This window comes from Helobdella robusta, assembly GCF_000326865.2.
Source record: "Helobdella robusta unplaced genomic scaffold HELROscaffold_87, whole genome shotgun sequence".
Lineage (NCBI taxonomy): Eukaryota > Metazoa > Annelida > Clitellata > Rhynchobdellida > Glossiphoniidae > Helobdella > Helobdella robusta.
This window is the reverse complement of record NW_008705498.1, coordinates 375092-392684: the sequence shown is the minus strand read 5'-3', so window position 1 is coordinate 392684 and position 17593 is coordinate 375092. Positions and strand designations below refer to the sequence as shown.

Sequence of the window (17593 nt, the reverse complement as noted above, 5' to 3'; positions counted from 1 at the left end):
GAGGATTTCACGGCTAATAGTGATTGAGTGTGTTGAGTCCAAATGAGATTTGATAGCACCACTCTGTTTATGCATCGTAAGCCTTCTAGTCAGTGAGGTAGTAGTAATCCCGATATATGAGTCATGTTGACGTGCACAGCCGTCAAAGGGGTAATTAAATTCATATATTACGTGATTACGCCTTAACACAGAGTTATCTCTAGGACTACAGTTGTTTTTCAGTATTAGGTGAGACGTCTTTTTATTGTTGTAATAAATTCGGAGTTTAACTTTAATATTTGGGTTGGTTGGTGTGACATTTTTATTGATGATATGTTTAAGAATAGCTTCATCTATTTTGTATGCAGTTGACATGTGATTTTTGTAATACAAGATGATGATAACGACATGTTAAAAGTGAAGGCAGTTGCCTCCTCCCCTTTCTTTAGAAGCCCCTGTTGCCCTGGTCCTCCATAATACCAATCCCTCTCAGAAAATGCCTGTCCAAACAAACGACGCCATAGCAAAGCAGACTCTCAACTTATAGTTAATCAAAAAGAAATTTCTATTTTAGCTTCTTTATTTTTAAAGCTCTGCTTCTTCATGTATCTACTCTACCCATGTTTTGCTTACATACAACAAGCAGTTCCTAATGACGCCATTTAAAATTTTTATGTTTATTTGTTTTCGCTTGGCACGTGACTGTTGCCAATTCGTTACCCAACTTTAGCATTAGTTGCCCTCCAAAGCTCAAACATTGTCTTGAACGTTTTTAGTTAAAAAATATTCTACTCTATTTTACCTTAAAATTATCTTTATTATCTTATCTAACTTTCCTTTATTTTCATTGGTTTCAAAAGTTTGAATAAATACATCAACTTGCTTGTTTTAAAAACGTATTGACTTGCTGTAATGATTATTATTGTTATTGATCAAATATTTCATTTCTAAGATCAGTAGAGTATGTAAAAGCAAACTTGATTGTAGAAATCTTTTCAAAATTTTGAACAGTCTAACATACACCGTCCAGCTGTTGGGTACAAATGTTTGTCGGCGCCTTCGTGTAAACAGTTGTGGAAGAATTCTGTGGCACACAAGTTTTTTTACACGTTCGTTTTAAAATAAGTATTGTACATTTCATTTTAGTTATCTGAAAAACATAAAATTTAATGCTTATGTTTGCAAATATCTTGTTCTTCTATTTTCTTTTATTGCATCTTTTCAGAGGTTTCATGGGCAAACAGTGTACGAAAATGCTGGTAACTTAATTCATCATACACGTTTTGCGGATGAGGGTAGGCTGGGATTTCTTTGCAAGCGAATCCGGTCTCTGCAAGGCAGGATTAGGCGCTTTAAACCATTAAACCACATTGCAAAATGTTAATAAATGTAAAATATAGTTTTAGTTACCAACGTATTATGATGTACTTATTGTTATTTTTTTATTAGTTTAAATTTTTTTATTTCACTTAACAACAAGTAGTTTTTTTTTGCATCTTCAAATGGATTAATAAATAAATAAAATATTTTTAAAAAATTTTGCGTTGAGTTAGCTGAAAAAATAGAAGTGTTATATATGACGTTGTTTATTGTTGTCCTGTTCAATGGCAAGTGGCGAGGTGACCTCCTCTGACTGCAGATATGATCTTAAAAATGAAGCACTTGAATGTTTTATCACTCTTCCTTTGGCATGTTCTCTCCGCCTGTTTGTTATTGCAAGCATTAACGTCAATTTGAAATGAAGGAATATTATATATTTTATGGTGGTTTAACTGTTAATGAATTCCAAAATATTTTGAAGTGATTTAAATTTAGGATTATGCATATCTGTGGTGGCGTTGCAGTTTTGGAAAAGTCGCGAATCGTAGCAGGACATCTAAGAGCTAATACCCTTAAACAGTTTAAACGACGATGATGATGGTTTAAAAATAAAATGTTAATAGTTGTTTGTTTAAATTTAAAAATGGCAGGTTGAAATCTTCAGAGGAGGCTCCAAAAGTTGTTTCAAGTGGTGGGCTGTTTGGTCGGGGTTCTAAATTTAGATACAGGTCTGTTTGGCCTAGTTGTCTGTTATAATCATCCAATGTGTTTTCACTATTACAGTTATTAAAGTTTTCACGCTTCCTTAAAAAATGATTAAATATATTCTTAAGTGGAAGTATTTTATAAAATGATGGTTGAAAACAATTTTTTTTATGGAATACGTTGTTCAAATCTGTTAACGCTTACAGCAAAATCCTATTCGATCCATCAAATGAATCAGATCAATATATTGAAATTTTATAAGCCATTTCTATATAAAAGAACAAATATTTAATTTATCTGGCCAAATAATGCTGATAAACTGGATTGTTTACGATTGATTAAATGTATTTCATGGACAGCTGTGTTTTAACGTTTAAATAATTTGAATTATACAATTTTATATCAGCCCCGATGTTGCTATTTGTTGGTATTTTATCATTAGTGTATAATTTTTCAATTTATTTGAAATTTTGAATAAATGTTTGAGTTTGCCTCGATCAAAGGCTTGGTTAGATTATCTTATATTATTTTATAGTATTAGAAGGTAATATGCTATGTGCTATACTCTTTAAAATGATATCAGTCGTGCAGCCAGCAACAAGCAGATGGTCATTATTAGCTGTTTCTGTATGACGTGCTGGTCACGTTTCATATTTTAAATTAAACTAAGCTGCCGCGCATTATCAATTTTTCAAAAAACTTGTTCAAAAGTTTAAAATGATGTTCCATTTCAACTAAATCGTGGAGCCAAAATTTTTAATGGTAACAAAAATTGTTGTGCATTCTTCAACTAAAAATCTGTGACATGCTGAATTATGCAAATAAAATTTATTTCTAATAAATTGAGTTATAACCGTTGAATTTACCAAAAAAATTAATTGAATCCCTGGTCTTGTTTTTGCCATGCTCAATGATCCTTCAGCACGATGTGACGACTTCGCTGTTTATATAATATTTACTGTCATGTATGATTGAAGATGGTTGAAATCAGAGTGTCGGATTCGGATATTTTTCATTCGACTCCGTCACATTGGTTGAAATGGATGGAAGTCCGTGAGTGAAAAATAAATTTCCAGTATTTGGGCACGTTAGGATGAATGTTTCTGAAGGTAAATATAATTCTCAAACTTTTTAAAAATGACAAGCTAAATTTTGTTCGTTCTCCACACAAAATCACCCTAAAATACTTTGTTCAATAAATCTGTAAGAATACCAAATTAATCAGTTTCTAAGTTTTCTTTTGTAACTACTCTGTGCTCCGTCCGTCCACCACCCAGCTCAATCATTTGATGATTGAGCTGGTGTTTCGAGACCAAACGAGGTGTTTCGGGACAAAACGTTTGGCACAGAAAGTATGTTTCCAATTTAAAAAATTTTTGTTTTTTTCTGAAAGAATATGCATGTTTTATTTTTTCCGACAAAAAAGTATTTTTAAATAAATTTTAAAAATATATTTACCTTGCGAGCATTAAAACGTTTAAAGGCTGGACGAGTGAAGCGACTTTTTCTTTTCAGTCTTTTCAATTTTACTTGTCATTTTGGTTAACGCCGGTGGAGTGATAAACAAATTATTTTATTTACTTTTAACTTAAAAAAACAAACTATTTTTGATCTTTATTATTTTTATCTTTTATGTTTAATGAAATAACGTGAAACATGATTTATTTTATTCACGCACGGAGCAGTTAACACCAATTCCTAATAAACAACTCATTTTACTTGATTATTTTTAATTTTAGTGGTCACTGCTTGTCTGAAGTGTACAAATCATCTGCAAGCATCGACAGACCTCAACCTAAATTCACCCGGTTGGATTAATTTTTATTCAAATTTTATTACATTTAAAAATTTTTTTTATAAAAATAGCCTGACGCTCAATTTTTGAGAGAATAATTTTTTTCAAACTTACAAAGAGCATTCTAACGTAAATTTTTTTTAATAAGTATGAAAAATATAATTTTGTCTACATTTGTTATCACGTCTGAGTTAATATTTTAGGTTAAAAAATAAAGCAGTCAAAAACGTTCACCAAAAAATAACAATTATGTAGGTACTCCTCGAGATCGAGGCCAGGCAGTGCAAGCGCTGCACGATCGACTACGCTTCCATTCAGCTGGAAGTCCATCAACAGCAGCAGCAAGAACGGCGACAAATATGAACGTGAAGGTGATTCATCGGCGGCATCTCTTTCGACTGGCACAACAGTCGCCTCATCAGTCGTCACCAGTGTCCAACAACAACCGAAAAAATGTACGAGTGATTCTGCGTTGGTGACCGCTGACGGCAAGTGGAACAACCAGCAACCATCGCTGAAACCTCTGCAGAACTACAAACATCAACAGAACGACGACGACCACGTTCCACTCTTGATAGCTGGTGACGTTGAATGCGATTTCAACGCTCCTTATAGAAGTACTGATGGTCATGAGGTCATCAACACGTGTGAGATTATTAACATAAGTGATGACGATGATGATGAAAGTGATAGTGACGATGACGAAATTTTGAACACCTTCAATTCAAACGGAAAAATGAATAAAAATGAAATTTTAGAAATCAATAAAAAAATTGAAACGTTGTTTTTGAACGGCGAAAAACTTGATAACAAAATGATTTTGAATCCAAACTTTGTCGAATATGATGAAACTGTAATGAACTTACGCACAAATTCTCAATATAATAAAACTAGCGAATTCCTTGAGAACAACACATCAACAGCAGCTGCAAACCCATGCTCATCAATCGCGCCACCTCCCAAGCAGTCTCATTCGATATCAGTTCATCCAGGTTACGTCATCGACAGCTTGCCTTCCTCTCTACCTGCAACTGCACCTCAGAACGCTCCAACACCTTGCACGACTTCGTCGACAGCCTCTGCGTCGTTTACTCTGTCAGATCCTCCAATAATAACCCTGACCACAACGTTCGTAAACATTGCAACACCATCACAGAAAATTGATTCTTTCGCAAAAAATCATCAACCATTTGTCTCATTATCGTCATCATCATTTTTATCTTCACAACCAACAACATACTTTTCAGCAGCAACTACCGTCACTTCATTTCGCGAAACTCCGTTAAACCACGGCAGAATTGAAGAAAGCTGGGTCACCGAATCAAGAGGAACTAGGTCGTTGGATGGATGGATAGTCGAAGAAGGTGAAAAAAGAATGAAGTACACAGATAACAGTTATGACACCGGCTATACCAGCAGCGGATCAGAAACAGTTAATGATAATGAAGGTGATGGTGAGGACGCATGCGTTAAACAATTGGAAGGTTCAAGCGAGAAGCTGGAAAAACCAGAATCTAAATCTGGAATAAGGAGAAGTTTGCTGAACCTGTTGTCGTTTGTGTCGTCGCTGAACAAAGCAGTTGAAGGTAAGCATGGTGACGAGAGAGATGCACGTGATGGGGCAGAGCAAGCTGGTCAGAGTGGTGCTGAGAACCAGAGTAAAATAATTGTCAGTGATGATGGCGATATAACACCGATCAACCCTATCGACATTGTTGATTCATTTTCCAAAGCCAACATCGTGATTCCAGCAACAGCATCGCAGATACATCCTTCAATAGCGTCCATAGAATCGTCCTCATCAACGCTCTCTGTGACTCAAAATTTACTAAAACCTCTATCTACTTCAAAAACACAACATGTCGTAACATTAACAACATCACTATCATCACCAGCATCTTACAACCAACACGTTTCTTCGCTTTCACCTCCATCACCAATATCGTCATTATCATGGAAAGGGTTGGCAGCACCAACAACTCCTGACGATAACATTCAACACTCGCACTTACCATCCACTGAAGAAACCCAACATGCACACCCGTACCAAACATCATTGTACTCTTCATCATCGTACTCTTCACCATCGTACTCTTCACCATCGTACTCTTCATCATCGTACTCTTCATCATCGTACTTTTCATCATCGTACTCTTCATCATCGTACTCTTCATCATCGTACTTTTCACCATCGTACTCTTCATCGCCATCTTTCGATAATCCTTCCGCTGAAAATTATGAACGAATCAAAGAGATCCGTAAACTATTGCAGGAAAATAAAGACAGAATTCAAGAAATTAGAAATACCATAGACAATGAAATTAAAAAACCATTAAGTTGCTATTCAGTATCTTCAGACAGCATAGATATTACAAAACAAATATGGAGTGAATATGTTGTAACTTCGTCGAACTCAACGACGAACAAGTTGAGCAGTCCCACCCTCAACAATCATTACCACAACCAGCTGAGTAGAGATGGCAAAGAAGCGGAGGCGGTTGAACACCACAGTAGTGTTGGTGGGGGAGGTAAGGTTGATCCTACCGTAACATCTGCCTACCCGATACCCATATCCTTCATCAACAATCAGTTTGAATGGTGCGGGGAAGGAGGAGAGAACAGCGGAGGGGTCGGGGTGATCATCAACAACTGCATCTATCCCGACGTGCATCACTTGGCGAACGTCGGAGTGTGCAGCGAGTACGTTCCTGATGACGTTGATGCCGCAACTGACCTTCACGAGCAGAACTACCCAGACGAAAGTGACAACAAACTTACTTGTGGTGGTTTTGTTGGTGCCATCCCAAATGTTGCCAGTGATGTGCCTGTTGATGGTGCGACTGTTAACGCTGGTCCGAAAGTCAACGATAATGCATCAAATGAAACTGACTTGGTTTTCCCAAAAATAGACCAGTTTTTAACCTCATTACTTCTTCCCGTATCGTCATCATTATCATCACCAGCTGCAGCTTCACCTACAATTTCCTCGATGCATGGACAACCATTACAAAACTCGCACTTCCCATCAAACCGACCATCCCCGGGACAGCAGCTGCAGGAGCCTCCTCCCATTTTGTCAGACTCGCAGTTATTGGAATCTACATTTGCACTACTTCATGAAAATGATTCGTCGCATGCAGAGCAGGAAGGATGCGAATCGACAACTTTCGGTGAACATGCAGATGCACACATTGCGGACACAAGCATTGAACAACATGTTGGAGAAGTGGCAGTTGCAAACAGAGCAAATAACAGTAAAGGAACAATGCACTACCTTGGAAAAGGAGTTTGTTTGACGGTGGCATCCGTTCTGCTCTCATTAATACTCTTCAGCATCTTCGTCATCATCGTATTTGAATGTTTCCAGGAAGAACGCTACATCAACGATTACATCATCATTCGCGAATTTAAAAGCTCTGTTTATGATCTTATCAAACAGTACATGACTGAGATGTTTTATAGACATGTATTCAGGTTTTGGTGAACTGATAGGGAGTTCGTTCAGGCATTATTCATGAACCTCCCTGAATTTATCGATTTCACATTACTGCACTATAAACGCTTGATAGCTATGCTGCCTCCACAGCGCTCTTATTATATATATATATATATATATATATAATATATATATATAATATATATATATATAATATGTATTTATACTTAATTATTTATTATGTATATTATATTTATGCACCCTCTCACCGTCAATTTAAATTAATTTGTACTGGAAGTTAAGAAATAATGAAAATTTGTAGCAAAATAAGCAAACACTTAAAAATAATAGAAAGCAATAACTTCAAAATTTTATTTTCAAACGAATGCTTCAATGCTTACGGAAGTTTCTTTTGAGTGGCACTTTAATTTTTGTAGCACTTGTTTTTTATCAGCATTTAATAAATTTTTATTTTCATTGTTGATGAGGAAACATTTAATATCCGAATGTCGTCATCAACATACAGTCAGATGATCATCTCATGTACCTTAAAAATGCTGCTTGGTCATTATTTTTTACAGCTAGACAATATTTTCCTATCTAATCTTTTTTCGTTTTAAGTCAAACTGAAAAAATCAAGTTCATAAATTTCAGTAATTTATTTGGTATTGATTTTTTAATATTTTTCGACATCGCTTTGAAAAATTTGTAATTTCGCTGATTGTTTATTTGTGCCCTTTTACTCTGATGGGAAGATATTTTCGATTGATCTATTTTATTCATTTATAAAAATGTTTTAATAATTATTTATTAATATCTAAAACGATTAATTATTAAATAACGTTAAAATGTTACCAACACGACCCTCGTACTTGTTTCAATCTCCTTGTCATTTCCTCCTTCCCTTCGAATGAGTTTTGCAAGAAATGCAACGCAAGCTTATTTCTTATTACCCTCGTCATGCATAAAATTCCACCTACTTTTTTATCTTCAATTTGAATCTCTGTTTCTCTATTATTCTTATCATTAATATGAACCTTTTTGAAGTTTTCATTTTCAAAATTGCGGTTTGAAAACAAGGGCTTCACAAAGCAATAAAAGGCAACTTTTGTGTCCCTAAAATTGCCATCTAATTCTGAATAAAAAGAAAATGTGTCATTTAAAACCAACAAATCAAACAAAATTGAACTCATCAAAGGCAAACTAATAATTATTTTTAATTATTCTTATTTTAAAATGTCGCCATTTTGAAGGGGATATCAGGGACGCAACTGGAAATTTTATTAGTGGTAGGGCGAATATTGGCTTATTAAATTTCGTTTAAAAAAGTTAATAATTTTTTATTGGCTTATTAAATTTCGTTTAAAAAAGTTAATAATCTTTTATTTTCTTCTTACTTCAACAATTTCTCTTTTCATAAAAGCTTTTCTTTACAAAAATGTCACAAAGCTTCCTTTCCTTCATTTTCTACTGTATCATTGTTTCACTGTAACATTAATATTTTCAACTTGTATTTGATCATTTGGCCTCCCGTTCTAGTTGGCCACTGAATTTCTATATAAATCGATTGTCGTGCTCTCCGTATTCATGAATTTTCAATCGTAACCAACTTTTTGCTCAGTCTTTTACAAATAAAATGACATTAATTTAGTATCTCGGTTCTTAAATTACGATAGGTTTGACGCAGTTGAGTTGCTAACATGTTCTTTAGATTCATTCAAGTGCCATCCATGCTTGCTCTCAAGTGTGCACTTTTTTTAATCTGAAAAAGAATCCTTTTATTTCCCGTCACATTAAAAAAAATGAAGCGTCAAAACGAGGAAGAATATTTTTGCTCAGCGAAATCTTTTAATAAATTTCTGTGCATTTATTAATTCGCACACAAAACCACACGCACGTACACACATACACACACATATATATTTATATGTGTATAGTATAAACGCATTATTATAGACAATTTCAGATACACACACATACAATAAAAATTTGGTGGCGGTTATTTTATCTTGCGACATTGCGAACAGTTTGTTCATTTTGTTAGTTGGGACTATTTGGTTTCGTCTTATCCTGACGGTGGTTATTCTCGTCTCTTCTAATTATTCAGTCGTTTGCTATCTTGCATTTTGTAATTGACTAAATTACGACAAGACCGAGAGGAATAATTTTTTAAAGTTTGCTGACGTACATAAAAATATGATTTCTTTATTCAATGAAGATTTGTAAATTTCGAAAGTGCCACTATATTAGGACCACAAACACTTACGCAGTTTTCTATTTCGATAGAGATAATTTATATTCGTATAAAAACTGACCCAATATATTTTGCATGATTGATTACATTTGACATTTTTTAATAAATTTGTTCTTAGAAAATATTCGTGCAAAGCTTCAATTTTTGTTACAATCAGTTCACTATGCAGTACGATATAAAAAAATTTGGAAAAAAGTATTTGTTATTTTGATGTATTGGATTATTATGATGTGAGAAAGACTCTGCAGAACTAAAACAAGGTAAAGGTCAAAGATCGATTACACTCTTCCTGGGTTCAGAGGAATCAACAAAGCGCGCAAACATCGTATATGAAATACATGCTAAACAACGCATCATACACGAAGCATGTGATAGCTGACAGACGAGGATCATTTTGTCATATTCATTTGCATGCACGCGAGACAGGACCAGATCACCTCAACCACTAGGCCATCATGTCGAAAATAACATTATAAAGAACTTTTATTACAATTTGAAGAGGTTTTAAAAGTTAATCCTTTTATCTAAGCAGTGGCGTAGCTAGGGTCTTCTGCGCCCGGGGACAAAACAAAAAATTTGCGCCCCCTACATAAAATCTGTCAAACTATATAAAATATAACTGTCGTACTCAGTATTTGAAGTAGGCTACACTCCGTGACGCCTATATACAATGCATTTCAGTGTATTCATGTTTCTATATGCATATTGCACCTTACACCATAATTGTATTATTCTTTCTCAGTTCTTAACTATTATATTGTAATACAAAATATTAATTATTATCATTTAATCATTTATTTGGCAAAAAAAATGATTATGATTAAAAAAATGATTATGATTGATGTATATAATTAGATTCTTTCAAGTAGTTTTTATAATTCTGTATTTTTATTGTCCGCTGAGTCAGAAGTGTGAAATAAAAATTATTAAATTTAAAAACAAAACAACAGCTAAGTATTGTCTAGAAATTGTGGTTAGGAAATGAGCAGAATTTTAAAGAAAATTTATTTTTCTTGCTTTTACTGCAGCAAACTGGTTAATTATATCATCAAAATCAATCTGTTCAAGAACTTCCCTTTCCACACTTATTAGGGCCAGATCGCTGAGTCTATCTTGTCCCATGGATGCTCAAAGATAGGAAAGAATTATTTTTAATTTACTGAAGGATCGCTCACAGCAGGCAATCGAGACAGCTATAGTAAGAAGGATTTGTAGAGCAACAGGCAAATTTGGAAAAACATCTTCTCCGTAACTAATAATGAATGACAAGAGTTCTGTAGGAGTCTTTGGTGCAGTATCCTGGCGGGTCTCAAGGAGCATTCTGCAGTCACATATTTCATTTAATAACTCAATTCTTTCAACATCCGAGTCATAAAAATTTCCAAAGTCAATACAATGCTGACGGAGACTGTTAAGATCTTTGTCATTCAAAAGTTTGTCTACATCAAGTAAGAATCCGAATTTGAAGTTCAGATCTTTGAGACGAGTAAACCTTGTTGTCATCTCCTGTTCGAGTCGATCTAAAATACTCTTCATGATACGAACAATTTCTTCTTCTGCCGAAAGTCCTGCATCTCGGGCAAGTTCTCCAGGCATCCTTCTCCGTCGCCTGATTCTACTTTCTACAGCCACACCCCATAGCTCACATTTTTCCTTTGCTTTTAGCACTGCATCATTGCATATGTCTTCACGAATTCTTGTAATATCCATGTGCAGAGATTCAATATCCAAAGACGCTTCATGGAAATTCATTGTTGGATCTTGAAGTCTTTTCTGAACACGGTCGATTTTTTTGAGTATGTCATGCCAGAAAGGAAGGAAAACTAAGAAGTTGAAACTAAGAATACTTCGTAGCAGAATTACAGCATCGCCTCTAGTTTCTTGTGTTTCAGTTGTATCTTCAGACATTTTTTCCAGTAGACTGACTATGTTATCAAGTCCATCATGAATTGCTTTAACACATTCTGCTCTAGCACTCCATCGTGTTTCTGATTCACGTTTGACTGTGATGGTCACTGCTTCTTTAAGTTTTTCCCATCGATGGGTTGATCTTGAAAAGAATAGATAAATTTTTTCAATGGTGCCAAAAAAGTAACTACAATTGGATCTTGACTTGCAGCATGCACCCCTGACAAGTTTAAGCTGTGATTGTCTCAATTCACAAACAATGCCTTGTTATTTTTTGTGCAAATTCTTTGCTGAACTCCAGATAAATGCCCCGACATAACAGCTGCATTGTCATAGCATTGAGATCTACAATTTTGTAACGGGATGTTGTCAGATTCCAATCTTTTTACGATAACATCTTCAATCGAGGCTGCATCTTTTCCATGAATTTCGATGTAGCCAAGAAATGACTCTTTTATTACAACCTCCCTCTTATCAAAATTTATGTCAACATACCTGATAACTTCAGACATTTGCTCCCTGTGTGCCAAGTCAGGAGTTGAATCAAACAAAATCCCGTCGTATTTATTTTTTCTGATGTTAATCAGCAATTGATTTCTCACATTCGAAGCAAGAATGCTGATGAACTCATTCTGAATTTCTGGAGATAAATATGTAACAGATCCTGGATTCTTTCTAGCATGGTCAAAGTGTGACTGCAAAATTGGGTCATGCTGAGCTAGAAGTTGAAGAACAGACAAAAAGTTTCCTACATTTTTGTCTCCTGTGGCATCAAGTTTCTCAATATGCCCACGCAATGCCAAGTTTTGAGTGGCCAAGAATTTTATACAATTTAGTATTCGCTTCAAAACATCTCGCCATCGTGCAACCTCTGACTGAATTTCAGCTTCAAGAGATGCATCGATTGTTTTCCCTTGAATCAATCTGCGCTCTGCATCTTTCCATGCATTAAATGATTTCCGGTGGAAAGGATTGTTCTCGTGAGCCGCTAATTTCTCTGGCTTCCTCCACTTGCTGAATCCATTAGATAATTCAAAAGATGATTTATTATTTGCACTCGATGAGGGAAATAACAAGCAGCAAAAACAATACACTGCTTCATTCAATGGTGAATAAACTAGCCAGACCCGATTCACCTCATCTCCCTTTCCATTGGCAAGTCTCCGCTTGAACCATGGCTTCGTCATAGAACGGCCGTCTTTCTTAGCAAATGGACCATTATTATTTTGAAATACATTAGAGCCTCGAGATACCATTTCTGTGCAGAGCTGTTGAGAAATTATAGGCAATTGTGACGTTTGGTCGAAATCCAAATAGCCAACATCCCCAAACATAAGCACAGCTGGAATTGGATTTGGTCTATGAGAAATGATATCATTTTCTTCTACTTCAGAGTTAGATGAAGTTGATAAACTGCTACTGTTCTCTATGTTTTGCTGATTCTGCTATACACTTGGTTGATCATTGAATTCATCAACATCAGTATCCTGAGGCTGTTGGCTTTCTTCTGGTGTTGACTTTGCCTTCTTCAAAAAACAATCCAGGAGTTTGCTGGACTTACTAGCTTCTCTTGTTTCATTTGCCTTTCTTTTTCTTCGCTGAGCTCCACCAGGCCTTTTTCCAAACATAACTGGGATTAAAAAAAACTTTTATATAGGATAGACAATATTAATAAATAGTTATTTATATAATTAACAATAATTAAATTTTCTAGTAAATTTTAATACAAGTTTCTTAATTTTATCCCTGAGCAGTTTACTGTGAATGCCCAGTGGCGTTTATATGGAGGGGATGGGCAGTGATGGGCAACTAACTAAATATTTTTAATTAAACTATAACTATTTTTCAACTAAAAATAAGTAGTTAAACTAATAGTTATAAACTTTTTTCAAAAAGTAGTTAACTAAACTAAAAAAAAGTAGTTAAACTTTTTCCAACTATTTTGCAACTATTTTAGATTTACTTTTTTACAGACATAATCTAAAGTGGCATTAATACTAACATAACAAACTATTCAAAACATGTCTTTTCAAAGTGAAGTATTAAGCTGCATCTCAAAAATGCGCTAAAAATAAAATCATTAACTAACATAACTTGTCATCATAAAATTTAGGCCAAATAAATTATTTAGTGTTTAAAACCAACTTAATTGAATATAGACAATTACATAAATGTATTTATTAAAATACAAAACAGCAACAAATTTTAAAGATTAAACAACTAACCAACCATCAGCGTCAACCTTCAACACAGAGAGGAAACAAGACATCAAACAGTCCGAAACATTGGTAAAAACCAAAAACATTGAATGTACTTTGCTTTAAAAATATGGAAAGCTTAACTTTTTACAAATTAAAATTATATTCAAAAACCATAAGTCAAGACATGGATAAAAGATATTTATCTAAAATATTTTAGTTAAACTATTTATTTAGCAACTAAAATATTTTAGTTAAACTATCGTTTTAACTAAACTATTTTTTTTTAGTTAAACTAGGAAGGAAACTAAAAAAAAGTAGTTAACTATTAGTTGCAACTAATTAAACTATGCCTATCACTGGTAATAGCAGGTATTTGTAGGAAGCTATACTGACTAACCCAATGCAGCTATACCACAAAGATACTATACTATAGACTATAGAGCATAATCTATACAAGCTTTTAACTGCACTGTGACTGACCTGTTTTAAAGGACAGACACAGAAATTGCTAGGTAAAGCAAAATAATAATAAAAAACCTTTTTGGTCACTGATATTTTGGTCACTGATATTGTGCCCCCCCCAGCCCTGCGCCCGGGGACAACTGTCCCCCTCTGCCCCCCCCCTCGTTACGCCACTGTATCTAAGTATAATAAATTCACATAATCGATTTTTTATCGCTTCGCCATGTAATATCAAAAGATCACGTAAAACCACAATCACAATTTCATTGTCATAAACTGTTTTCGATTTGGTGATTGTAAAAAAATGTGGAGTAAGAAAAATAAAATGCTATGAAGGGTGTAAAATAAAATTTTGAATATAATTTATAATGATGCCACGACGCCTCAACTCTTCCAGGTAAACGATCTAGGTGCTATATCTCAATTCCTAAAGATAATTTTATGAAAATTATTATTTAGTGTAGATATTAAAGTTTATTTATCAAATGCATTATTCTAGTACATACATTTTAAAATTTTTGCCAATGTAATTTCCATAACTTTAAAATGGTACTTTTTCTTTGTTAATGGTTCTTTGTCAGCGTTCATTAGCAACTGTTGCTAAAAAGATCCGACGAGCATTCACTAAGTGTCAATTTCGCGATGTAGCGATTTGTTAACGAAAATTTAAAATATTATTTTTTTATTAGTTCTTAAGATTTTATGTTATTGTTTTTTTTTTATTATTTGTTTTAAATTACTTAGCAAATTGCACGCAACAGACAAACAAATCAGCCTGCATGTGCACTGTTGCATCTGTAATTAATTAATTAATTATTAATGATTAATCGAAATGTAATGTAATTCTGTAGTGTATGTCATGTACTGACTGACTGCATGTAAAAACTAGGAAGCCTTAAAATTAAAATCCAATCTTTTTTAGCGTATTTTTATTTAATTCGTTTGGTTTGATTTGACCATCTTGTTTTTACGTTTTATACATTTTTTACTATTTTATTGTCAGACCTTGTTTTGTTTTAAATTAAATTTTATTTTAATTATCACAGTAAGTGTAAAAAGAATTAGTATTAATATGGCAGAATACATTACAATAATTATCTAAGTTAGTTTTGAAATCTTATTAAGACATAAACAATTTATTTATTCAGCTCTAAAAACTTTGTGCAAATTAAGTAATGAAAATAAAATTGTAACATAATTTTGTTGTCAATTATTGATTATTTTTTAGTCTTTTTTTCCAATATAAAATTTAAAAAAATTTGCATTACTTTTAATTTTAATTATAAAAAATTATATTTTAGTGTCGGAATAATTTAAAAAAAGACATTTCTTTAAAAGATTTTCACAAAAAATTTAAATTTATGTTCATCAGGATTTAATTTAAAAAATGGAAGAGGTGATATTTTAATTTTGTTGACATTTAATCATTTGCATCAAGTTTGAATTTTATGAATTTGTTGGTTTGCATTACAGAAGCCAACAGTTACTTTACAAAATGGCTATAGGTCAGTTTCACCAGTGCACATTCATCTTACTGACACAACACCTTTGCATGTGCATGTCAGCAAACCAACTCGACCATCCCACATCAATTATTTGGTTATCATTCTTTTTTTTAAAAAATAACTACTACCACTTGATTATCATTTTTAATGAAACTTTTCTGATCCAAAAGAGATTTTTAGGTAAATAACTATGTAATCTATTTGATTTATTTCTAAAGCCAAACAGAAGTCGCCTTAGAAATGATTCAAGACTTTTGGAGAAGATTTCACAGCAACGAGGCACATCTACTCTCAACAAGACATTAAATAGGCAGCTTTCCACTCAAGTAAGTTATTTTAGTACTATCAATCAATCAATCTTCGTTTAGCGTCCGGAGACCCAGTTTCCCGTGGTAGGACGTTGTTTTTCTTGCCATCAACTGTTTGCGTCAAATTAGACGATCAGTTGTATCCATTTCATTTAAATTTAGAGCTCTCATGTCTTGCTCGATTGTTTGCGACCAGGACTTCTTTGGACGGCCTTTGGGACGTGTGCCAGGTACTTCAACATCTGCAAGATAAGTTATGGCACTGTTTCCACTTCGTTTGACATGACCAAACCACCGCAGACGGTGTTGCCGACATTCGTCCTTTATATCATCTAAACCAGCACGACGCAGGATTTCGGTATATTTGATGTGGTCCTTCAGACTAATTCGTTGCAACCGTCGGAGCATTTTTATGTCGGTTCCTTAAAGTTGTTGTTCCAGTTTGGTTTTCTTTAGCCATCTGCACCGTATAACAAGACCTGACGTATTACAGATTTATAAAGTCTTGATCGTAGTGGTAGTGGGATGTCACGCAGCATCAATATAGAGGCAAGGAAATGCCATTTATTACAGGCTGCACGTATGCGTGCTCGAACGGCAGCTTCAGCTTTTCCAGTACAATCTAGAACATCCCCTAGATATTGAAACGATGTGACTCTCTCTACCTTAATGGCTTCAAAAACATTGCTATTTCGAATTTGTTGTTGAAGATTGATGCAAGCAGGACAAACAAAGTAGGACACTTTAGATAAAGTACCAATTATTTTTGAACAACGTCTGTGACACCATTGGTTACACTGCTGACACTTGATTGAATTACCTACACCAGCTTTACAAACTGAACAGGGCCATTGTCCAGTAGCTGTGGATTGGATGGGTTCACCAGTGTTCATTGCTTTGGTTTTGCTGATGTTGACTTTGAATCCATGATCGGCGAGTCTGGTGTTCCAATCTTCAAACATCTGTGCTGCATTCTGCTCAAACGTGGCTGTTAAAACGATATCATCAGCATATATTAGATTCCAAATGTCACCAGTGCGTATCGGCTTTGTGATTTCATCCATCACAGTTATAAATAACAGTGGACTGAGAATCGAGCCTTGGTGAACTGCAACGCCGATGTCAAATGCATCTGTGTTTCCAACCGTTGTGCTGGCGAGAGTCTTAGTATTTGTATACATTTATATCACAAGTCGAACAGGATATTCTGGAATGAGTTGTCAACGTAGACTCCACCTGATTGTTTCACGGGGAACTCGATCAAATGCTTTTTCAAGGTCTACAAAAATGTGTGATAGTTGTTGATGCTTTGAGGGGTACTTTTCTTGCAGTTACTAAAGGATGTGAATTGCATCAATTGTTGATTTTCCCGCTAGGAAACCAAATTGATAATTTCCGATTGTGATGCACGACGTTAATCTTCTCTCAAAGGTTTTCTCGACAATTTTCAGGAAATGTTCTAACAGACGTATACCCCGATATGATGAACAGTTCAATGTATAGCCTTTGTATAGCGGGACTGTCATGCTATAGTTCCATTCAGTCGGCATTGAGCAATTTCTACACACTTCACGGCAAAGTTTTAGTAACGTTTGGATACTTGCAGTACCAGATGCTTTGATAATGTCATTTGTGAGTCCAGAGGGCCCTGCTGCCTTTCCCTCCTTCATAGCTTTCAGAGCTTCTGTAAGCTCCTCTACAGTGATGTCTGGAATCGGAC

At 34.5% G+C, this 17593-nt stretch overlaps 2 protein-coding genes across 2 annotated transcripts in view; both read left to right on the top strand.

Moving 5' to 3' along the window:
* Window positions 1-1583: 1583 nt before the first annotated feature.
* HELRODRAFT_182515 (hypothetical protein) lies at window positions 1584-7283 on the top strand (the record flags this gene model as incomplete). Its single annotated transcript, XM_009032762.1, has 4 exons — window positions 1584-1684; window positions 1950-2027; window positions 3744-3812; window positions 4055-7283. The coding sequence occupies 4 exons, from the start codon at window positions 1584-1586 to the stop codon at window positions 7281-7283; spliced, it is 3477 nt and encodes a 1158-aa protein (XP_009031010.1).
* An 8272-nt stretch (window positions 7284-15555) lies between these two features.
* HELRODRAFT_182513 (hypothetical protein) overlaps window positions 15556-17593 on the top strand; it is a gene marked incomplete at both ends in the record, with an annotated part of 6740 nt that continues 4702 nt past the window's right edge. Inside the window, 2 exons of the mRNA XM_009032761.1 lie at window positions 15556-15620; window positions 15792-15891. Coding sequence (XP_009031009.1) covers window positions 15556-15620; window positions 15792-15891 — 165 coding nt within the window. The remainder of the gene's footprint in view (window positions 15621-15791; window positions 15892-17593) is intronic.